The sequence below is a fragment of the Xenopus laevis genome, chromosome 8L, assembly GCF_017654675.1.
Source record: "Xenopus laevis strain J_2021 chromosome 8L, Xenopus_laevis_v10.1, whole genome shotgun sequence".
NCBI lineage: Eukaryota > Metazoa > Chordata > Amphibia > Anura > Pipidae > Xenopus > Xenopus laevis.
This window is the reverse complement of record NC_054385.1, coordinates 132,356,118-132,380,825: the sequence shown is the minus strand read 5'-3', so window position 1 is coordinate 132,380,825 and position 24,708 is coordinate 132,356,118. Positions and strand designations below refer to the sequence as shown.

Sequence of the window (24,708 nt, the reverse complement as noted above, 5' to 3'; positions counted from 1 at the left end):
CTTATATATTTATATATAGTGATCATATCCCCTTATATATTTATATATAGTGATCATATCCCCTTATATATTTATATATAGTGATCATATCCCCTTATATATTTATATATAGTCATCATATCCCCTTATATATTTATATAGTCATCATATCCCCCTTATATATTTATATATAGTCATCATATCCCCCTTATATATTTATATCTAGTCATCATATCCCCTTATATATTTATATATAGTCATCATATCCCCTTATATATTTATATATAGTCATCATATCCCCTTATATTTATATATAGTGATCATATCCCCTTATATATTTATATATAGTGATCATATCCCCTTATATATTTATATATAGTGATCATATCCCCCTTAACTGTCTCTTCTCCAGTGTAACCAATCCCAACTTGCCTTTCCCCATAACTGATCCCTTCCATTCCCTTTATCAGCTTAGTCGCTCTTCTCTGTACTCTCTTTATTTCATTACTGGTTAAAATTTACAAGATTCTCAGCTTGCCGTGACAGCCAACTCTCCATCAGCTCATAGCCAGCCTTTGTATAAGAACAGCACAGACAAGGAATTATATTTTTACTTAAATCCTGCTGTTACTATAGTGTGTAATTAATGCACCTTCCCTGTTATTCAGCCCTCAAAATAGTCCCATCTGGGAGAGGTTTATGTATCAAGGTTTTCTACCCATTCCACCATCCTTACCAGTGTATCAACTGCTCAGTGTATCTCCTCTAATCCCTACATTTAACCCAATACATTTCATTTACCCCAGGCCTGAGCCTGAAGTGGGATGTGAATAAATGGTCAGTTACTCCTCCCCTAATGGCAAGATGGCTGCCCTCACAAGGAAGGGCAATGGTGCATAATAAGGGCATGGGGCTTATATATTTGTATAATTATCTGAAAGAGACCTAATTTAAGAAGTGCCATAACAATAGACTTTTGGGGATTATGTTACATGCTTTGTCATGTAAAGAACATAATGCAAGCATCTTAACAGCACTATTGCTTCTCCCAGAATCCAACTAACACTTGCTGTACCCTGCTCTTCCCACGCACCCATACACTTATGAGCATTACTCAGAACTATTTGTGGACTATTCTGTAATCAAAGCCCCCAAGGCCACACTGTCGCAGTATGTAGAGAAACCATGACATGTACCCAACTTTCTACTCCCCATCAGCTTTCCTCTTGTTACAGATTAAGAATGCAGCAGCAAACGTTCTGCGGGAAACCTGGCTCATATACAAGCACACTAAGCTATTAAAGAAGATTGACCATGCCAAAGTCCGGAAGCACCAGAGAAAGTTCCTTCAAGCAATCCACCAGTAAGTACTGCAGCCTTGTGCCTTTATATGGTCACAGAACAACCCCTCAGTGACTTCTAATATCCTTATCATTTACAGTAGGGGGTACATTATCCCTTATAATACATGAGTGATACTCAGAGTTCCCTGTATAACTCAGCCTGCAGCCTTGTGCCTTTATATGGTCACAGAACAACCCCTCAGTGACTTCTAATATCCTTATCATTTACAGTAGGGGGTACATTATCCCTTATAATACATGAGTGATACTCAGAGTTCCCTGTATAACTCAGCCTGCAGCCTTGTGCCTTTATATGGTCACAGAACAACCCCTCAGTGACTTCTAATATCCTTATCATTTACAGTAGGGGGTACATTATCCCTTATAATACATGAGTGATACTCAGAGTTCCCTGTATAACTCAGCCTGCAGCCTTGTGCCTTTATATGGTCACAGAACAACCCCTCAGTGACTTTTAATATCCTTATCATTTACAGTAGGGGGTACATTATCCCTTATAATACATGAGTGATACTCAGAGTTCCCTGTATAACTCAGCCTGCAGCCTTGTGCCTTTATATGGTCACAGAACAACCCCTCAGTGACTTCTAATATCCTTATCATTTACAGTAGGGGGTACATTATCCCTTATAATACATGAGTGATACTCAGAGTTCCCTGTATAACTCAGCCTGCAGCCTTGTGCCTTTATATGGTCACAGAACAACCCCTCAGTGACTTCTAATATCCTTATCATTTACAGTAGGGGGTACATTATCCCTTATAATACATGAGTGATACTCAGAGTTCCCTGTATAACTCAGCCTGCAGCCTTGTGCCTTTATATGGTCACAGAACAACCCCTCAGTGACTTCTAATATCCTTATCATTTACAGTAGGGGGTACATTATCCCTTATAATACATGAGTGATACTCAGAGTTCCCTGTATAACTCAGCCTGCAGCCTTGTGCCTTTATATGGTCACAGAACAACCCCTCAGTGACTTCTAATATCCTTATCATTTACAGTAGGGGGTACATTATCCCTTATAATACATGAGTGATACTCAGAGTTCCCTGTATAACTCAGCCTGCAGCCTTGTGCCTTTATATGGTCACAGAACAACCCCTCAGTGACTTTTAATATCCTTATCATTTACAGTAGGGGGTACATTATCCCTTATAATACATGAGTGATACTCAGAGTTCCCTGTATAACTCAGCCTGCAGCCTTGTGCCTTTATATGGTCACAGAACAACCCCTCAGTGACTTCTAATATCCTTATCATTTACAGTAGGGGGTACATTATCCCTTATAATACATGAGTGATACTCAGAGTTCCCTGTATAACTCAGCCTGCAGCCTTGTGCCTTTATATGGTCACAGAACAACCCCTCAGTGACTTTTAATATCCTTATCATTTACAGTAGGGGGTACATTATCCCTTATAATACATGAGTGATACTCAGAGTTCCCTGTATAACTCAGCCTGCAGCCTTGTGCCTTTATATGGTCACAGAACAACCCCTCAGTGACTTCTAATATCCTTATCATTTACAGTAGGGGGTACATTATCCCTTATAATACATGAGTGATACTCAGAGTTCCCTGTATAACTCAGCCTGCAGCCTTGTGCCTTTATATGGTCACAGAACAACCCCTCAGTGACTTCTAATATCCTTATCCTTTACAGTAGGGGGTACATTATCCCTTATAATACGAGTGATTCTCAGAGTTCCCTGTATAACTCAGCCTACAGTGTTGTGTCTTTATTTGGTCACAGCACCTACTTCTAATATCCTTATCATTTACAGTAGGGGGTACATTATCCCTTATAATACACGAGTGATACTCAAGAGTTCCCTGTATAATTTAGCCTGCAGCCTTGTGCCTTTATATGGTCACAGAACAACCCCTCAGTGACTTCTAATATCCTTATCATTTACAGTAGGGGGTACATTATCCCTTATAATACATGAGTGATACTCAGAGTTCCCTGTATAACTCAGCCTGCAGCCTTGTGCCTTTATATGGTCACAGAACAACCCCTCAGTGACTTCTAATATCCTTATCATTTACAGTAGGGGGTACATTATCCCTTATAATACATGAGTGATACTCAGAGTTCCCTGTATAACTCAGCCTGCAGCCTTGTGCCTTTATATGGTCACAGAACAACCCCTCAGTGACTTCTAATATCCTTATCATTTACAGTAGGGGGTACATTATCCCTTATAATACATGAGTGATACTCAGAGTTCCCTGTATAACTCAGCCTGCAGCCTTGTGCCTTTATATGGTCACAGAACAACCCCTCAGTGACTTCTAATATCCTTATCATTTACAGTAGGGGGTACATTATCCCTTATAATACATGAGTGATACTCAGAGTTCCCTGTATAACTCAGCCTGCAGCCTTGTGCCTTTATATGGTCACAGAACAACCCCTCAGTGACTTCTAATATCCTTATCATTTACAGTAGGGGGTACATTATCCCTTATAATACATGAGTGATACTCAGAGTTCCCTGTATAACTCAGCCTGCAGCCTTGTGCCTTTATATGGTCACAGAACAACCCCTCAGTGACTTTTAATATCCTTATCATTTACAGTAGGGGGTACATTATCCCTTATAATACATGAGTGATACTCAGAGTTCCCTGTATAACTCAGCCTGCAGCCTTGTGCCTTTATATGGTCACAGAACAACCCCTCAGTGACTTCTAATATCCTTATCATTTACAGTAGGGGGTACATTATCCCTTATAATACATGAGTGATACTCAGAGTTCCCTGTATAACTCAGCCTGCAGCCTTGTGCCTTTATATGGTCACAGAACAACCCCTCAGTGACTTCTAATATCCTTATCATTTACAGTAGGGGGTACATTATCCCTTATAATACATGAGTGATACTCAGAGTTCCCTGTATAACTCAGCCTGCAGCCTTGTGCCTTTATATGGTCACAGAACAACCCCTCAGTGACTTCTAATATCCTTATCATTTACAGTAGGGGGTACATTATCCCTTATAATACATGAGTGATACTCAGAGTTCCCTGTATAACTCAGCCTGCAGCCTTGTGCCTTTATATGGTCACAGAACAACCCCTCAGTGACTTCTAATATCCTTATCATTTACAGTAGGGGGTACATTATCCCTTATAATACATGAGTGATACTCAGAGTTCCCTGTATAACTCAGCCTGCAGCCTTGTGCCTTTATATGGTCACAGAACAACCCCTCAGTGACTTTTAATATCCTTATCATTTACAGTAGGGGGTACATTATCCCTTATAATACATGAGTGATACTCAGAGTTCCCTGTATAACTCAGCCTGCAGCCTTGTGCCTTTATATGGTCACAGAACAACCCCTCAGTGACTTCTAATATCCTTATCATTTACAGTAGGGGGTACATTATCCCTTATAATACATGAGTGATACTCAGAGTTCCCTGTATAACTCAGCCTGCAGCCTTGTGCCTTTATATGGTCACAGAACAACCCCTCAGTGACTTTTAATATCCTTATCATTTACAGTAGGGGGTACATTATCCCTTATAATACATGAGTGATACTCAGAGTTCCCTGTATAACTCAGCCTGCAGCCTTGTGCCTTTATATGGTCACAGAACAACCCCTCAGTGACTTCTAATATCCTTATCATTTACAGTAGGGGGTACATTATCCCTTATAATACATGAGTGATACTCAGAGTTCCCTGTATAACTCAGCCTGCAGCCTTGTGCCTTTATATGGTCACAGAACAACCCCTCAGTGACTTCTAATATCCTTATCCTTTACAGTAGGGGGTACATTATCCCTTATAATACGAGTGATTCTCAGAGTTCCCTGTATAACTCAGCCTACAGTGTTGTGTCTTTATTTGGTCACAGCACCTACTTCTAATATCCTTATCATTTACAGTAGGGGGTACATTATCCCTTATAATACACGAGTGATACTCAAGAGTTCCCTGTATAATTTAGCCTGCAGCCTTGTGCCTTTATATGGTCACAGAACAACCCCTCAGTGACTTCTAATATCCTTATCATTTACAGTAGGGGGTACATTATCCCTTATAATACGTGAGTGATACTCAGAGTTCCCTGTATAACTCAGCCTGCAGCCTTGTGCCTTTATATGGTCACAGAACAACCCCTCAGTGACTTCTAATATCCTTATCATTTACAGTAGGGGGTACATTATCCCTTATAATACATGAGTGATACTCAGAGTTCCCTGTATAACTCAGCCTGCAGCCTTGTGCTTTTATATGGTCACGGAACAACCCCTCAGTGACTTCTAATATCCTTATCATTTACAGTAGGGGGTACATTATCCCTTATAATACATGAGTGATACTCAGAGTTCCCTGTATAACTCAGCCTGCAGCCTTGTGCCTTTATATGGTCACAGAACAACCCCTCAGTGACTTTTAATATCCTTATCATTTACAGTAGGGGGTACATTATCCCTTATAATACATGAGTGATACTCAGAGTTCCCTGTATAACTCAGCCTGCAGCCTTGTGCCTTTATATGGTCACAGAACAACCCCTCAGTGACTTCTAATATCCTTATCATTTACAGTAGGGGGTACATTATCCCTTATAATACATGAGTGATACTCAGAGTTCCCTGTATAACTCAGCCTGCAGCCTTGTGCCTTTATATGGTCACAGAACAACCCCTCAGTGACTTCTAATATCCTTATCATTTACAGTAGGGGGTACATTATCCCTTATAATACATGAGTGATACTCAGAGTTCCCTGTATAACTCAGCCTGCAGCCTTGTGCTTTTATATGGTCACGGAACAACCCCTCAGTGACTTCTAATATCCTTATCATTTACAGTAGGGGGTACATTATCCCTTATAATATATGAGTGATACTCAGAGTTCCCTGTATAACTCAGCCTGCAGCCTTGTGCCTTTATATGGTCACAGAACAACCCCTCAGTGACTTCTAATATCTGTATCATATACAGTAGGGGGTACATTATCCCTTATAATACATGAATGACTTTATATGGTCCCAGAACTTATAGTGTACAGCAGGGGGTACATATAACATGAGTGATAGCCAGAACAAGCACTTAGCAATGGTCTCTGTCAGTGTTAAAATGCTGTGTGTCTGTCCCAACAGGCTGCGCAGTGTGAAGATGGAGCAGAGGAAGCTGAGCGACCAGGCCAATACGCTAGTGGACCTCTCCAAGGTAAAGAACATGACGTAGAGCAATTGTCTGATTGTACACACTGCCCCCCCTATCTCATTCTGCAGGAGAGATGATAAATATCTGTCTTGTGTGAGTGTTAATAGCTTCTGTCTTCCAAGATCAGTTATCAGCCGATTCTTTCAGCTCTTTTCGAACATTTCCTTTCTTTCTCTCTTGATTCAGCTCTCCTTGAAAATCAAAGCTAATTCTTGTCTATTTATCACCAAGACTTATCTTCCTTCTCTAAGGCAAAGAGGTGTAAGGGTGCAGACAATTTCTCCTCTTGTTTCTTCTCCCTCAATGTAGCATTTTCTCCAGTGCAACCAACTGATGAGGTCTGTCACTCATTAATTGGCAGTTGGCTTGTAAGTGCTCATATTATCAGCAAATCTGGGACAGTTCTAACCTCCTTCCTCTTCAACCTCCCCAGATGCAGAGTGTAATGTACGACCTTATTACGGAGCTGAATGACCGGAGCGAAGATCTGGAGAAGCAAATCGGGAGCCTGGAGACCAAGCTGGACCAGATCGTCTCCACGTTTAACACTCTCCCTGTCCTTATTGTGGACGTTCTGCGACAGCAGCAACAGCACCTCCTATCTGTCATCCTCGAATCAAGAGGACTCGGAGTTGCAGTGGGCACACCACAGACCCCTCTATCGGACAGTCCAATGGGAATCAGTTCGGCTTCATTTCCAACGCCGCACACCAGCTCCAGCAGCTGCTGAGAGGGAAGATGTTAGGAGCTGGGATAGTGGACAACCAAGCAGTGTGCTCTCTCCATGAATAATTAGAAGGGGGTCAGCTTTGAAAAAATTTTGGCCTGGTAACCATCACGCAATGTCAGCTAACTAAGGACACCTCGCATTGTTGGAAACCCAGTAGCTGATGAGCGGTGGAACTGTTACTAACTCAGAAGTAAATATGAAGAGAGCGGCCTGACCATTCACTGACAAGTTGCCTGCAAAGCTTTGCTGAGCAGAAACAAAAATGGGCTCTTTTATCAATTGTCCTGTTCTAACATCCCCAGTCCTTCATTCCTATGACCCTCGCCATTACTATCAACAACAGCAGCATCTTTTTGACATGAAAGTTACTTTAGTTTTTTAAAGGGATACTATCATTCCCCTCAAAAAAATCTATACCTGAAAACAATGCCAGTCACTTTTATGTGTAAGCCACTTTTTCTGTTTCATCCAGTCTCTTTTCAGTTATCAGATTGTGGCTGTCTGTACAGAACATCAGTCCTGGAAGTGGTCCTTATGGACACGCCCACTTTCCTTGTCTAAACATATCAAGAAACAGGACTCTTGGACCCTTTATTGGATTCAGCTGAGCTAAAATCCCAGGGCTGGAATTTAACAGAGGCCTATCTGGAAGCAGAAAAAGTGGCTATGCCTTCTTCAATGAAGATCCAAATTTATTCATGAATTATTTTCAAGCAAACCCTTTTTTTATTTTGCTGAAAGTATGACTTTAAAGAAGTGCCAGTACAATGAGAATCCTTCGCTTTGCAATTATGGTGCTCTTAGTGGTGAGGACAGGGAAGTACAGATTCAAACAAATGAGGTAAGTTAAATAAAAAATACACAGAGAAAGATTTACAGCAGTAAAAATAACCAAAATGTGCCACCTTTACGGCTCTAAATAGGCAAAGTTTAGTGTGTGTCTGTGCCTAGGCAAGTATAAAGGTTGGAAGCTGTAGTAGATGGAGACGGTAGAATGATTGATTTTTACTAGATCAGGCTTACAGGGTATTTTAGTCATAGAACTCACAAATTTAGTTCATGAAGTTATACAGTGTTTTGGTAACAATGAACTGGATGGCTCCAAGTTGCCTAATTCCAGAATGATGTGTGAATGCTCAGAGAGTACCATGTAAGAACCAGGGGTATCAGTTAGGAGCTATAAAGAAGTATCGTACACAATCTTATATAACATTTCTCACAAAGCTGGGAACATTTCAGAACTAGGTAGATTAATGACCTGAACTGGTGCCTTATTGGTGAATAGCAAAACTGGAATCCTCTTTGGTGATCACCGTCACGGATGAAGTGGCTGAATTTGGCAACCACCATCTTTTCTGTGAGACTCTGAAGATTGGTATGGCTAAGCAGGTGAGGCTGCAGTAGTTCAGGAGGGAGGCAAGTGCACGCACCCTATGTTGGTATCGTTTAGTTGACTCATAACATCCCCTCCAGAAATTATACAAGGAGCATTTTCCCCACCAACCAATTGTCTGCGCATGATTCCTCTAAGATACAGTTAGGGTCAGGACACACGCTCAGATTCGGGGAGATTAGTCGCCTGGTGACAAATCTCCTCTTCTTTTGCGTGACAAATCTCCCCGAACTGGCTCCTGCCGGGGGAGGCAACTTAGGAAAACGAAGTACTCCGAGTGCCATCCAGCCGGCAATTTACATTCTAGCCAGCGGGAGGCAGTTCGGAGAGATTATTTTCCCTGAAGAAGAGGAGATTTGTCGCCGGGCGACTAATCTCTGAATTTGAGCGTGTCCCCAATGTGGCATAATGTTTGGAGAACAAGGAAAGGCAAGGGTGGAACAAGGAAAAGCAGAGTGATAGCAGAGCAATGAAGTGTTATATAAAAATTTTAAACTGAAGTAATAATGATTAAATAAAGAAAATGGATGAGGAAAAGAACAGGGGAGTAGGAAAGAGCAGAACGAGGAAAAATTATGACAACGGAAAATTATGATTTTACAGATTAAAATTGACTTTCATTCCCAAAATGGATAAGTCAATGGGTCACAGTACGATAACAATTCCCAGCAGCCTCTATCAGCCAGAGCCAGTTGGCAGTTGCAATGGTGGAGAAGGCAGAACAAGGGGATTTATGGATTCCGCATTATTGAATCAATGAAATCTAGTAACTATACGATAAATAGCAAGTCAACCCCAAAATAAAAATGTGCCTAATAAAAGAAACCATAATTCTAAGGAACTTTGCAATGTACATGCACTACAAATGTTCTGGAGTTAAGCAAATGCTGCTTTCAATAGCAATTGTTTTTACAATTAAAAAAATTTTAATCCATGTATATTGGAAAAGTTGCTTAGAATTATGTTTTTGTTTACTATGCAAATTTCTACTTTTGGCTTGACTTACCTTTAAAAGTTTTTTTGTGGCTTGTTTTTCCTCATAATAAAGTAGGGCTAATTTACTAATATAGGGGCCGTTACCCACAGCCACCAATCAGATCTGTGCTTTAATTTTCTAAATTGTAGTTAAATTGAATTGTTGGCGGATATGAATAGTGCACTGGTGGAGTTTAGGGCCTGTGGGCAGTACATTAGCATCAGTTCGCTTGTTTCCAGGGGCCCTTTCAGAACAAGGGGAGGCCACAGAGAGACCGTTACTGTGCAGAACTAGCCAATGATATACTGCCTCTTGTTACCTTTATATTCATAACGGAACAGCAAGGGTTATATCTCTTTTCACAATATATCCAATCCTTTGCATCTCAACATCTCAACTCGATCTCCTTCGGGTGCATAGTTCACTGTGAACAAAAGTGTTAGGTTAGTAATAACAAGGCACGGGGGAAAGAGAAGTTCCTGATCTGTAGTGATACACACGCTATAAGATCATGTTTGTGGTTAATAATGGCAACTGGGATGTATACTGTGCACCCTCTCAGCAGTATTCTATGATTATTCGCAATCTGTATCTTTTATTATTTTTTGTGGTTTTTATCATATTTACATTTTTTTTTTATTCTGCAGCTCTCCGGCTTGGAGTTTGCAAACTGGTTGCTGGGGCTTGATTACCCTAACAACTAGGCAACAGCTTAGATGTCAGAATGGAAAATCAACAGCAGAGGGCTTAAAAAAAAAAAGCGTCCTGACTTTTGATTTCTGGGGTCAGTGACCCCAACAGTAAGATGAGTAAGCAGCCTAGAAATGTATTATTTTATGGGGGGGTGGAGATACAGGTCTCCTTACAAAAATAAATGGACGGGGTGTGGGGTCACCCCGAATCTGCTCTCACTCTAACAGTGAAGGAGGCTTTACATATATTATAGTGATAATTTATGGGATCTGCATCACAAGCAGATGGGTCTTTGGAATTGGAAGGGGGTCGAATTTCTATATGTGAGACAATCACCCATTAGTGTCCATAGTTGTACTGATCCCAAAAATCGTGATTAACAGGTAGCGACCCCTTTTATCTGCCCATTGTCAAGGCAACCCTACTAACAAAGCGACTTTCTGCTTGCGACATTGCAGTATCTTGCAATGAGACCCTCCGTGAGCAACAAGGGATTTTACATAACTAGGGATGCACCGAATCCAGGATTCGGTTCGGGATTCGGCCAGGATTCGGAGAATCGTTCCGCCGAACCGAATCCAAACCCTAATTTGCATATGCAAATTAGGGGTGGGTAGGGAAATCACATGACTTCTTGTCAAAAAACAAGGAAGTAAAAAATGCTTTTCCCTTCCCACCCCTAATTTGCATATGCGAATTAGGATTCAAATTCGGATTGGTATTTGGCTGCATCTTTTGTGAAGGATTCGGGGGTTCGGCCGAATCCAAAATAGTGGATTCGGTGCATCCCTATACATAACAAACAGAAAGTTTCCTTTATAACTTTCATTTCCTAGTCGGCAGAGTGGGGCGATGCGGCTGGTATAACTCAGCAGGGTGCTTCTCTCGGACACCCCAAACCTTATCAGCATAGAAGACTGTTCCTACTCATTTATTTAGGTACAGACTTCCTTAACCCCCCACCCCGATGTGCCTGATCTCTTCCAGACTTCTTGTATCTGAATATAACGCAAAATGATTTCCAATCAAGTTTTCTGCACCTTATTAGAAGGTCCTCCTGGTGATGCGAGGGTTACGGATCACACGTCCAAAGAGCGTATCCTTAATCGCAATGTTGCTACATAAGGAAGAGAGAAAAACATCTGTTATTGTAGATGAAATATAATGATAGAGTATATATATATATATCTATTTTCAGAGAATAAAACTACAAATGGTTGTACGTGCCATCATACATTGCCTGGTTCATGTGTATTGCAAAAAAAAAATAGAAACAAAAAAATATATATATTTTTTAGCGCCAACGTGCAAACTAGGATCTAATGTTGCACATTTAGCCATAATTCAGCTGTGACCAATCAAGAGTCGCCCTGCACGGGGCCAAATCATTTAGAATGTACTGTAGGTTTCTCTCCGGGTGATGTCTGGTGTCCGTCGCTCTGTAATAGGGACCAAGTAGTGACATAAAGGGGCAGTGTGAGGATCTCCTGACACACAGACGCACGCTCACCTGTATATAGTGGGATATGGGGAGGCTTCTCTTATACACAGGCCATTAACAATACAGGTATGTACTAGTGATGTGTTAGTAGAGAAAAACTCAACCCGCACCTGACTTCCCACTTCCATTTATAGACCACATCGACCCGTCCCACCAATGACATCACAAAAGGGGGCAGGGCAGGAATGAGCTTATAAAACAGGAAGCAGGAAACCAGCAGTGTAAGGTTGCGGGCAGGGAGAGCAGGCGGAAGAGCTGAAGCTGAACCCGCAAGAGGAGCAGCGAGGTCGGCCTGAACATCACTAGTATGTTCCTGTCAACCCTCCTGCTAAACTACTACTTCTCATGCCCTCCACAGGGGGGGGGGCTCCGTCCTGTAGTATGGCAACAGCTGGACTATCTGACGGGACTATCATGAAAATTTAAAGTGGACCTGTCACCTACACATAAAAAGCTGCATAATGAAAGTCCTTTGCAAATTAAATATGAAACCCCAAAAATTTTGTAATAAAGGTGTTTAAATATCTAAACTGTCAATCAAATATTACCTGCCCCGCCTCTATGCCCGTGGCATAGACGAGGGGCAGTCAATTACTTTCACTTTCCATTCAGCACTTCCTACATGTCCCTGTTCTCCTCACATTCCCCCTTCCCTCCTCAGGCTATACAATTGTGTAGGGCACTGCACATGGACATTAGGTCCCCCATTCTGGTGCATACACAAGATTTTGGGGTGATACACAATTTCCCTTGATAACCGTGTCCACAAAATGGCTGCTGCCTGCTTGCTGTGATTGTATAATTCCAAAACAGAAGGAAACAAAATTTAAATAATAACTACAGTGTAAGTAAAGTTTATTTTGCTCAACTAACATGATAGAAAAGAATTTGAAATTATTTCTTAGGGTGACAGGTCCCCTTTAATATAAGCTTCATCATATTGAAATAAGAAACTTTATAAATACAATCAATTAAAAATTCTGTACTGTTTCTGAAATAATCCAGTTTATGTTCACTATTCCTCTCTCAGCATCTGTTTCTCTTCATTCTCTCTTCATGCAGCAGTTGGGTGTCAGATATTCACTGACAGTTACATCCAATATATCTTATAGGGGGGCTCCTTTCCTAGCAGATGTATTAGAGCTCACTCAAATAACTGATTCCAGTACAAACAAGCAAAATAACTGCCTTTTGCACAAATTCTGCATGTAGAGAGACATGATGTCTGGTGAGTTTAATAGAGTGAGCTCTAATACATCTTCTAGGCAAAAGGAGCCCCCCTATAAGATATATTGGATGTAACTGTCAGTGAATATCTGACACCCAACTGCTGCATGAAGACAGAATGAAGAGAAACAGATGCTGAGAGAGGAAACTTGCATATTTCAGAAACAATACAGAATATTTAAATGATTGTATTGAGAAAGGCTCTTATTTCAGTATGGTGAAGCTTATATTACATTTTCATTTTCGCAACAGTTCCCTTTTAACTCAAGTATAACACTCTGACTTTCTGTATTCTTTGTGGTCCCAATTCCTGGCATGCTCCCTTTCTATTGGTCAGACTATATCCTTCCCCTGGGTGGTTAAATTGAATCATCCTGGAATTTACTCAGGAACAGATTCTCTGTACATCCTGCTCCTGGGCTACTCCCATTGTCTGACAGGAGCCAATCTTCCCCCACGTGCAGAACTCTAATTCTCTGCACTTCTTGCACCACAACTGTTCTCTTTCCCAAGGTCAGGCATTAAATGAGGGGCTTAGTAACTATGGGGCCGATGCATCAAGGGTCGAATATCGAGGGTTAATTAACCCTCGATATTCGACTGGGGAATGAAAATCCTTCGACTTCGAATATCGAAGTCGAAGGATTTTGCGCAAAAAGTTTGATCGAAGGAATAATCCATCGGTCGAACGATTAAATCCTTCGAATCGAACGATTCGAAGGATTTTAATCCAACGATCGAAGGATTATCCTTCGATCAAAAAAATTTAGCCAAGCCTATGGGGACCTTCCCCATAGGCTAACATTGGGTTCGGTAGCTTTTAGGTGGCGAACTAGGGGGTCGAAGTTTTTTCTTAAAGAGACAGTACTTTAACTATCGAATGGTCGAATAGTCGAACGATTTTTAGTTGAAGTCGCAGTCGAAGGTCGAAGTAGCCCATTCGATCGTCGAAGTAGCCCACAAAACACTTCGAAATTCGAAGTTATTTTACTTCGAATCCTTCACTTGAGCTTGGTGAATTGGCCCCTAAGTGTAAAGGAGGTGTGGCCATTAGAGGGAGCTCTCATTGCATCACACTAGTAATGTGATACCCGCGGGTCGTCGGGTTTGGGCCGACCTTGCACCCTCATTTGCGAGTGATGGGCAGGTCCAGGTCGAGCTCTTCTTCCTGCTCTCCCACCCGCCCACTTTACCGAGTTCTGTTTTTATAGCCGCGTGCCTGCTCACCCGCCCCTTTTGTGACATCATCAGCGGGACGGGCGAGTCTATAAAAGGAACATCGGAAGTTGGGTGCGGGTGGTGAGAGGGCGGATATTGGGCCGCACATTACTACATACACAGCAAAACTAAGGAGAAATCCCTTACTGGATCAAAGGCCCCTTCACTTCCTGACCATGGGAAAGAGAGCAGCCACGTTGCAGGAAGTACAGGGAATGAGAGCAGGTATCTGCGCGTGACAGTTGGAAGCTGCAGGCCGTCTGTGTGGCGGGAGACTCCAGACATAATAGGCCCCCGTACAGAGACTGCTAATCGTGATAATGTCTCGTCTGTTGCCGCAGAAGAATGTAGCACGTTCCGGACTGTCTCGTTCCTGCGCCCCAACTTCTCTCATTTGCCGAAACATTCTTTTTTATATTTTATAAGAGATATCCTTAACTGAGTGAACTATTTTTTATCTTTCTATATAGACGGGATGCTGGCGGGGTGACCTGACTCCCCCACTTGCACTCACACTTATTAGTGGCACATAAAATGATATCTAAATATATAAATATATAATAAATTTACAATGAAACTGTAAGGTGTGTGTCTCTTTCTTGTGCTCCAGGAATCCATTCACTAACACTTCCCCTGTGTAAAGTCCGAAACTGGATGGGAAGAACATCTTGTGGGGGTTCCGTATTCCCTATAGCTGTATTGTCTGTGAATCCATACTCCCCACACTACTTTACCAGTATAGATGTGTGATTCTCACTATTTCCACTTCTTGCCTGCTCTCCTTCCCATGGTCACCTAACATTAGCCCTCTAGTAAAGTAAATCCAAACTCCCCACACTACTTACCCATGTACTGAGCTCTGATGCTACTTAATTCCTTTCCCTGACACTCTTCATAGGGAATCCCATAACCTGACTGCCCTTACAGTAAAGAACCCCTTCCTATGCTGATGGTGAGATCTCCTTTCCTCCCCACCAATGAATCACTCATTCCCCTCTCTTGGTAGGGAATCCCATAACCTGACTGTCCTTACAGTAAAGAACCCCTTCCTATGCTGATGGTGAAATCTCCTTTCCTCCCCACCAATGAATCACTCATTCCCCCTCTCTTGGTAGGGAATCCCATAACCTGACTGCCCTTACAGTAAAGAACCCCTTCCTATGCTGATGGTGAAATCTCCTTTCCTCCCCACTAATGAATCCCTCATTCCCCCTCTGTTGTTAGGGAATCCCATAACCTGACTGCCCTTACAGTAAAGAACCCCTTCCTATGCTTGATGGTGAAATCTCCTTTCCTCCCCACCAATGAATCACTCATTCCCCCTCTCTTGGTAGAGAATCCCATAACCTGACTGCCCTTACAGTAAAGAACCCCTTCCTATGCTGATGGCGAGATCTCCTTTCCTCCCCACCAATGAATCACTCATTCCCCTCTCTTGGTAGGGAATCCCATAACCTGACTGCCCTTACAGTAAAGAACCCCTTCCTATGCTGATGGTGAGATCTCCTTTCCTCCCCACCAATGAATCACTCATTCCCCTCTGTTGTTAGGGAATCCCATAACCTGACTGTCCTTACAGTAAAGAACCCCTTCCTATGCTGATGGTGAGATCTCCTTTCCTCCCCACCAATGAATCACTCATTCCCCTCTCTTGGTAGGGAATCCCATAACCTGACTGCCCTTACAGTAAAGAACCCCTTCCTATGCTGATGGTGAGATCTCCTTTCCTCCCCACCAATGAATCACTCATTCCCCCTCTCTTGGTAGGGAATCCCATAACCTGACTGCCCTTACAGTAAAGAACCCCTTCCTATGCTGATGGTGAGATCTCCTTTCCTCCCCACCAATGAATCACTCATTCCTCCCTCTCTTGGTAGGGAATCCCATAACCTGACTGCCCTTACAGTAAAGAACCCCTTCCTATGCTGATGGTGAGATCTCCTTTCCTCCCCACCAATGAATCACTCATTCCCCTCTGTTGTTAGGGAATCCCATAACCTGACTGTCCTTACAGTAAAGAACCCCTTCCTATGCTGATGGTGAGATCTCCTTTCCTCCCCACCAATGAATCACTCATTCCCCTCTCTTGGTAGGGAATCCCATAACCTGACTGCCCTTACAGTAAAGAACCCCTTCCTATGCTGATGGTGAGATCTCCTTTCCTCCCCACCAATGAATCACTCATTCCCCCTCTCTTGGTAGGGAATCCCATAACCTGACTGCCCTTACAGTAAAGAACCCCTTCCTATGCTGATGGTGAGATCTCCTTTCCTCCCCACCAATGAATCACTCATTCCCCCTCTGTTGTTAGGGAATCCCATAACCTGACTGCCCTTACAGTAAAGAACCCCTTCCTATGCTGATGGTGAGATCTCCTTTCCTCCCCACCAATGAATCACTCATTCCCCCTCTGTTGTTAGGGAATCCCATAACCTGACTGTCCTTACAGTAAAGAACCCCTTCCTATGCTGATGGTGAGATCTCCTTTCCTCCCCACCAATGAATCACTCATTCCCCTCTCTTGGTAGGGAATCCCATAACCTGACTGCCCTTACAGTAAAGAACCCCTTCCTATGCTGATGGTGAGATCTCCTTTCCTCCCCACCAATGAATCACTCATTCCCCCTCTCTTGGTAGGGAATCCCATAACCTGACTGCCCTTACAGTAAAGAACCCCTTCCTATGCTGATGGTGAAATCTCCTTTCCTCCCCACCAATGAATCACTCATTCCCCCTCTCTTGGTAGGGAATCCCATAACCTGACTGCCCTTACAGTAAAGAACCCCTTCCTATGCTGATGGTGAGATCTCCTTTCCTCCCCACCAATGAATCACTCATTCCTCCCTCTCTTGGTAGGGAATCCCATAACCTGACTGCCCTTACAGTAAAGAACCCCTTCCTATGCTGATGGTGAGATCTCCTTTCCTCCCCACCAATGAATCACTCATTCCCCCTCTCTTGGTAGGGAATCCCATAACCTGACTGCCCTTACAGTAAAGAACCCCTTCCTATGCTGATGGTGAGATCTCCTTTCCTCCCCACCAATGAATCACTCATTCCCCTCTCTTGGTAGGGAATCCCATAACCTGACTGTCCTTACAGTAAAGAACCCCTTCCTATGCTGATGGTGAAATCTCCTTTCCTCCCCACCAATGAATCACTCATTCCCCCTCTCTTGGTAGGGAATCCCATAACCTGACTGCCCTTACAGTAAAGAACCCCTTCCTATGCTGATGGTGAAATCTCCTTTCCTCCCCACCAATGAATCACTCATTCCCCTCTCTTGGTAGGGAATCCCATAACCTGACTGTCCTTACAGTAAAGAACCCCTTCCTATGCTGATGGTGAAATCTCCTTTCCTCCCCACCAATGAATCACTCATTCCCCTCTCTTGGTAGGGAATCCCATAACCTGACTGCCCTTACAGTAAAGAACCCCTTCCTATGCTGATGGTGAAATCGCCTTTCCTCCCCACCAATGAATCACTCATTCCCCTCTCTTGGTAGGGAATCCCATAACCTGACTGCCCTTACAGTAAAGAACCCCTTCCTATGCTGATGGTGAGATCTCCTTTCCTCCCCACCAATGAATCACTCATTCCCCCTCTCTTGGTAGGGAATCCCATAACCTGACTGCCCTTACAGTAAAGAACCCCTTCCTATGCTGATGGTGAGATCTCCTTTCCTCCCCACCAATGAATCACTCATTCCCCCTCTCTTGGTAGGGAATCCCATAACCTGACTGCCCTTACAGTAAAGAACCCCTTCCTATGCTGATGGTGAAATCTCCTTTCCTCCCCACCAATGAATCACTCATTCCCCTCTCTTGGTAGGGAATCCCATAACCTGACTGTCCTTACAGTAAAGAACCCCTTCCTATGCTGATGGTGAAATCTCCTTTCCTCCCCACCAATGAATCACTCATTCCCCTCTCTTGGTAGGGAATCCCATAACCTGACTGTCCTTACAGTAAAGAACCCCTTCCTATGCTGATGGTGAAATCTCCTTTCCTCCCCACCAATGAATCACTCATTCCCCTCTCTTGGTAGGGAATCCCATAACCTGACTGCCCTTACAGTAAAGAACCCCTTCCTATGCTGATGGTGAAATCTCCTTTCCTCCCCACCAATGAATCACTCATTCCCCTCTCTTGGTAGGGAATCCCATAACCTGACTGCCCTTACAGTAAAGAACCCCTTCCTATGCTGATGGTGAGATCTCCTTTCCTCCCCACCAATGAATCACTCATTCCCCCTCTCTTGGTAGGGAATCCCATAACCTGACTGCCCTTACAGTAAAGAACCCCTTCCTATGCTGATGGTGAAATCTCCTTTCCTCCCCACCAATGAATCACTCATTCCCCTCTCTTGGTAGGGAATCCCATAACCTGACTGTCCTTACAGTAAAGAACCCCTTCCTATGCTGATGGTGAAATCTCCTTTCCTCCCCACCAATGAATCACTCATTCCCCTCTCTTGGTAGGGAATCCCATAACCTGACTGCCCTTACAGTAAAGAACCCCTTCCTATGCTGATGGTGAAATCTCCTTTCCTCCCCACCAATGAATCACTCATTCCCCTCTCTTGGTAGGGAATCCCATAACCTGACTGCCCTTACAGTAAAGAACCCCTTCCTATGCTGATGGTGAGATCTCCTTTCCTCCCCACCAATGAATCACTCATTCCCCCTCTCTTGGTAGGGAATCCCATAACCTGACTGTCCTTACAGTAAAGAACCCCTTCCTATGCTGATGGTGAGATCTCCTTTCCTCCCCACCAATGAATCACTCATTCCCCTCTCTTGGTAGGGAATCCCATAACCTGACTGTCCTTACAGTAAAGAACCCCTTCCTATACTGATAGTGAAATCTCCTTTCCTCCCCACCAATGAATCACTCATTCCTCCTCTCTTGGTAAGGAATCCCATAACCTGACTGTCCTTACAGTAAAGAACCCCTTCCTATGCTGATGGTGAGATCTCCTTTCCTCCCCACCAATGAATCACTCATTCCCCTCTCTTGGTAGGGAATCCCATAACCTGACTGTCCTTACAGTAAAGAACCCCTTCCTATGCTGATGGTGAGATCTCCTTTCCTCCCCACCAATGAATCACTCATTCCCCTCTCTTGGTAGGGAATCCCATAACCTGACTGTCCTTACAGTAAAGAACCCCTTCCTATGCTGATGGTGAGATCTCCTTTCCTCCCCACCAATGAATCACTCATTCCCCTCTCTTGGTAGGGAATCCCATAACCTGACTGTCCTTACAGTAAAGAACCCCTTCCTATACTGATAGTGAAATCTCCTTTCCTCCCCACCAATGAATCACTCATTCCTCCTCTCTTGGTAAGGAATCCCATAACCTGACTGTCCTTACAGTAAAGAACCCCTTCCTATGCTGATGGTGAGATCTCCTTTCCTCCCCACCAATGAATCACTCATTCCCCTCTCTTGGTAGGGAATCCCATAACCTGACTGTCCTTACAGTAAAGAACCCCTTCCTATGCTGATGGTGAGATCTCCTTTCCTCCCCACCAATGAATCACTCATTCCCCTCTCTTGGTAGGGAATCCCATAACCTGACTGTCCTTACAGTAAAGAACCCCTTCCTATGCTGATGGTGAGATCTCCTTTCCTCCCCACCAATGAATCACTCATTCCCCTCTCTTGGTAGGGAATCCCATAACCTGACTGTCCTTACAGTAAAGAACCCCTTCCTATGCTGATGGTGAGATCTCCTTTCCTCCCCACCAATGAATCACTCATTCCCCTCTCTTGGTAGGGTTGTTTCATAGAACTTTGTTTGGTGCCCATCAGGCTAAAACAGCAAATACCACAGAAATGAACAGGGGATTGTTGTTTTCTAGACATAACCTTGAAAAGCTCTGCCTCATACCTTCCCCCTGTCCTGGTTTTCCCTGGACATTCTCATTTTTTGGGGTCCACAGTCCCAGATAGTCCTTTAAAGGGGTTGTTCACCTCAAAATTAACTGTCAGTGTGATATAGAGAGTGAGATTCTGAGACAATTTGCAACTAGTTTTATTTTCTTTTTATTATTTGTGGTTTTTGAGTTATTTAGCTTCTTATTCAGCAGCTCTCCAATTTATAATTTCAGCAGTCTGGTTGCTAGGGTCTAAATGACCCTAGCAACCATGCATTGATTTGAATAAGCGACTGGAATATGTGTGGATTGAGTGAAATGGTAGAGGGGCTGCTATAAGATGCCACAGTCACACACACAATATTGTCCTTGTTGGTTGGAGAAATCAGCGCCATTACCCTGTGACGTCACAGTATGAGGTAAATGAAGAGAAAAATGAAGGTGAATGAAACCCACAACCAAGGTCATTATAGGGGATTTGGTAGAAAGAGTCACAAGGTGGCAACCAATCAGCAAGCTCCTACATTTGTTGCTATGGGTTACAAGACACTAACGTTTGAAGCACTTCCTGACTAAAACATGAAGTAAAATGAGTTCAGAGACTATGTAAGTCGCACCAAGCAAATCAGAACACTCTCTGCGATCCCCACATATTTGAATAAACATAAGAAATAACCTCGCTTAGTTTATACAGAACATTTCTAAGAAACTATTGGCGGGAAATTGACTCACCGCTGCATTCCACCACTCCCACCACTAGAGGCCGCCAGCGACGCAATCCAATGTGAGCATGCGCCCCAGGTCAGCTCCACCCTCTGCGCGTGACGTGCCTCTCCGCGGCTAGTCGTCACTCGTCAGGTCCCCACTGGGCGGGAGATTTTGTTTCTTTTGCTCCGGAAGCGGAAGTTTACCGGCCGGAAGTAGTGGCGTGCGTGGACAAAGAAACAGGGACTGCAGGGCTTCGCCGCCGCCACACGGGATCGGTAAGGAAAGAAGTAAGCCCGAGGCTGAGTGCATTAGCATGAGCGGGAGGGACAGTGTCACGTGTAGGGTTTCTGTCAGCGAGTGGCTTCCCTGTGGATCTGGACGAGTTCTTCTGCCTGAATGAGTGGGCGGGGCGATAGGAACATCTTCCTCCTGCATCATGGGACCCCTTGTCTATTAATTCTCAGTGTCACCGCTTTGCTTATTGTCTTCCGATGCCTCTGCCCCTTGTTTGAATCAAACCCGAACCCCTCCCCCCTGTAGAACTACAACTCACACCATTCTCTGCCAACTCTGGTTCTAAGGGGATTCTGGGTACAGTACAGTATGAGGGTATAGCTTATTGTGTGCCCAGAACATTCCTTCTCTGTATATTTGTATTTATACATATGGGAGGAGGAGGTGCCATATTGATTCCCTTAGACAGTACAGTATGAGGGTATAGCTTATTGTGTGCCCAGAACATTCCTTCTCTGTATATTTGTATTTATACATATGGGAGGAGGAGGTACCATATTGATTCCCTTAGACAGTACAATATGAGGGTATAGCTTATTGTGTGCCCAGAACATTCCTTCTCTGTATATTTGTATTTATACATATGGGAGGAGGAGGTGCCATATTGATTCCCTTAGACAGTACAGTATGAGGGTATAGCTTATTGTGTGCCCAGAACATTCCTTCTCTGTATATTTGTATTTATACATATGGGAGGAGGAGGCGCCGCCATATTGATTCCCTTAGACAGTACAGTATGAGGGTATAGCTTATTGTGTGCCCAGAACATTCCTTCTCTGTATATTTGTATTTATACATATGGGAGGAGGAGGTGCCATATTGATTCCCTTAGACAGTACAGTATGAGGGTATAGCTTATTGTGTGCCCAGAACATTCCTTCTCTGTATATTTGTATTTATACATATGGGAGGAGGTGCCATATTGATTCCCTTAGACAGTACAGTATGAGGGTATAGCTTATTGTGTGCCCAGAACATTCCTTCTCTGTATATTTGTATTTATACATATGGGAGGAGGAGGTGCCATATTGATTCCCTTAGACAGTACAGTATGAGGGTATAGCTTATTGTGTGCCCAGAACATTCCTTCTCTGTATATTTGTATTTATACATATGGGAGGAGGTGCCATATTGATTCCCTTAGACAGTACAGTATGAGGGTATAGCTTATTGTGTGCCCAGAACATTCCTTCTCTGTATATTTGTATTTATACATATGGGAGGAGGAGGTGCCATATGGATTCCCTTAGACAGTACAGTATGAGGGTATAGCTTATTGTGTGCCCAGAACATTCCTTCTCTGTATATTTGTATTTATACATATGGGAGGAGGAGGTGCCATATTGATTCCCTTAGACAGTACAGTATGAGGGTATAGCTTATTGTGTGCCCAGAACATTCCTTCTCTGTATATTTGTATTTATACATATGGGAGGAGGAGGTGCCATATTGATTCCCTTAGACAGTACAGTATGAGGGTATAGCTTATTGTGTGCCCAGAACATTCCTTCTCTGTATATTTGTATTTATACATATGGGAGGAGGAGGTGCCATATGGATTCCCTTAGACAGTACAGTATGAGGGTATAGCTTATTGTGTGCCCAGAACATTCCTTCTCTGTATATTTGTATTTATACATATGGGAGGAGGAGGTGCCATATTGATTCCCTTAGACAGTACAGTATGAGGGTATAGCTTATTGTGTGCCCAGAACATTCCTTCTCTGTATATTTGTATTTATACATATGGGAGGAGGTGCCATATTGATTCCCTTAGACAGTACAGTATGAGGGTATAGCTTATTGTGTGCCCAGAACATTCCTTCTCTGTATATTTGTATTTATACATATGGGAGGAGGAGGTGCCATATTGATTCCCTTAGACAGTACAGTATGAGGGTATAGCTTATTGTGTGCCCAGAACATTCCTTCTCTGTATATTTGTATTTATACATATGGGAGGAGGAGGTGCCATATTGATTCCCTTAGACAGTACAGTATGAGGGTATAGCTTATTGTATGCCCAGAACATTCCTTCTCTATATTTGTATTTATACAGATACACCTTCTGCTCACTGTTAAAGGGTAACTACAACCTATACAAAACTTGCTGTATATGAGAAGTGTTGCTATGTACATATTACCAGACTGCATACGTGTCCTGGTACTTGTGTGATCCTCTATGCATATGTGTACCGGTGGTGGGTCACCTTTAAGGGTCAAATTTCATATTCATGTGACGTTTTTTTAAAACTCACATGAACATGAAATTTTTAAAAAAAATCAAATTTTCTAAACTCGGATGAATAGGATCAACCCAAAAACTTGATTCGAGTTTTTTCTCTGAAAAAAAAACCCTCGAATGTCAGTTTGGCTGCAACAACTTCAAATTGATCCCAGGGCTTCTCCCACTGACTAAAACAGCAATTTGGCAGATTTAAGGTGGGTAATGGTTGAATTTGAGTTTTTAAAGGGACAGAGTATGATAAATCTCAATCGAAGTCGAATTTTTTTTTAAAAAAAAAATTGGATTGTTTTGGCCATAAAAAAATTAAAAATTCTAATTTTCAATTCGACCCTTAATAAATGTGCCCATTAGTATTTTATAGACTGGCCAGCTGTAAGCAAGTTTTGAATGTAAGTGCAACTATTGTATCAATTCTAACAGCCGCCTTTTTAATGAAACTCGTTGTTTCTAAGGACAAAGATTAGAATTGTATCAACCAAATGTATCAATTAATATATCCATTTAGATGAGTGTTTGAAGGCAAACAAGCGTCTTAAAGTCTTGTGCCTGATGCTCGTGTGTGGCTTTTGCTAATGAGTCTGTTACTCTGTTAACTGGAGAGGGGCTTTTACATGGGCAGGCATTACACAGTTAAATGATCAGAATTGCCAGGTTTTGTTTGGTAAAGGCCGGAGAGTGTTAAAGGAGCAGTTTACCTTTTTCCCCCCCAATACTGATTAAATGAATAGGCTTCTAGCACTGAATAGGGCAAAGTCCTAAAGCCCTTTGACGCTCTCTTTAAGGGCATGAATTAACAAACACAGGTTATAGATATGTAGGCACATTGGGGTAACAGTCACCCTGCTATAGTTCCAGGGGTACCCAGGGTACAAACAAGCACTCACCCCAAATCTCCCCCTAACTGACCTTCAGACTGGGCCCCCTTAGCTCATAACAAGGTTACAGATATATAGTAACATTGGGGTGTCACCCTGCTATAGTTCCAGGGGTACCCAGGGCACAAATAAGCACTCACCCCAAATCTCCCCCTAACTGACCTTCAGACTGGGCCCCCTTAGCTCATAACAAGGTTACAGATATATAGAAACATTGGGGTAACAGTCACCCTGCTATAGTTCCAGGGGTACCCAGGGTACAAATAAGCACTCACCCCAAATCTCCCCCTAACTGACCTTTAGACTGGGCCCCCTTAGCTCATAACAAGGTTACAGATATATAGAAACATTGGGGTAACAGTCACCCTGCTATAGTTCCAGGGGTACCCAGGGTACAAATAAACACTCACCCCAAATCTCC

The 24,708-nt window shown here is 43.0% G+C and overlaps 1 protein-coding gene and 1 long non-coding RNA gene across 2 annotated transcripts in view; one reads left to right on the top strand and one right to left on the bottom strand.

Moving 5' to 3' along the window:
- The window catches only part of kcnn3.L (potassium calcium-activated channel subfamily N member 3 L homeolog), a 61,174-nt gene extending 52,271 nt beyond the window's left edge, over positions 1–8,903 (top strand). The window contains exons 6-8 of the mRNA XM_018231699.2: positions 1,215–1,342; positions 6,478–6,547; positions 6,978–8,903. Of these exons, the coding sequence (XP_018087188.1) occupies positions 1,215–1,342; positions 6,478–6,547; positions 6,978–7,274 (495 nt within the window). The 3' untranslated portion in view covers positions 7,275–8,903. The remainder of the gene's footprint in view (positions 1–1,214; positions 1,343–6,477; positions 6,548–6,977) is intronic.
- A 29-nt stretch (positions 8,904–8,932) lies between these two features.
- Positions 8,933–21,495, bottom strand: LOC121397259. The gene is made up of 3 exons (XR_005963612.1): positions 20,895–21,495; positions 11,377–11,453; positions 8,933–10,067 (listed from the first exon to the last, which is right to left on the bottom strand). It is a non-coding gene; the product is annotated as an uncharacterized LOC121397259 (long non-coding RNA).
- Between the last annotated feature and the right edge of the window lie 3,213 nt (positions 21,496–24,708).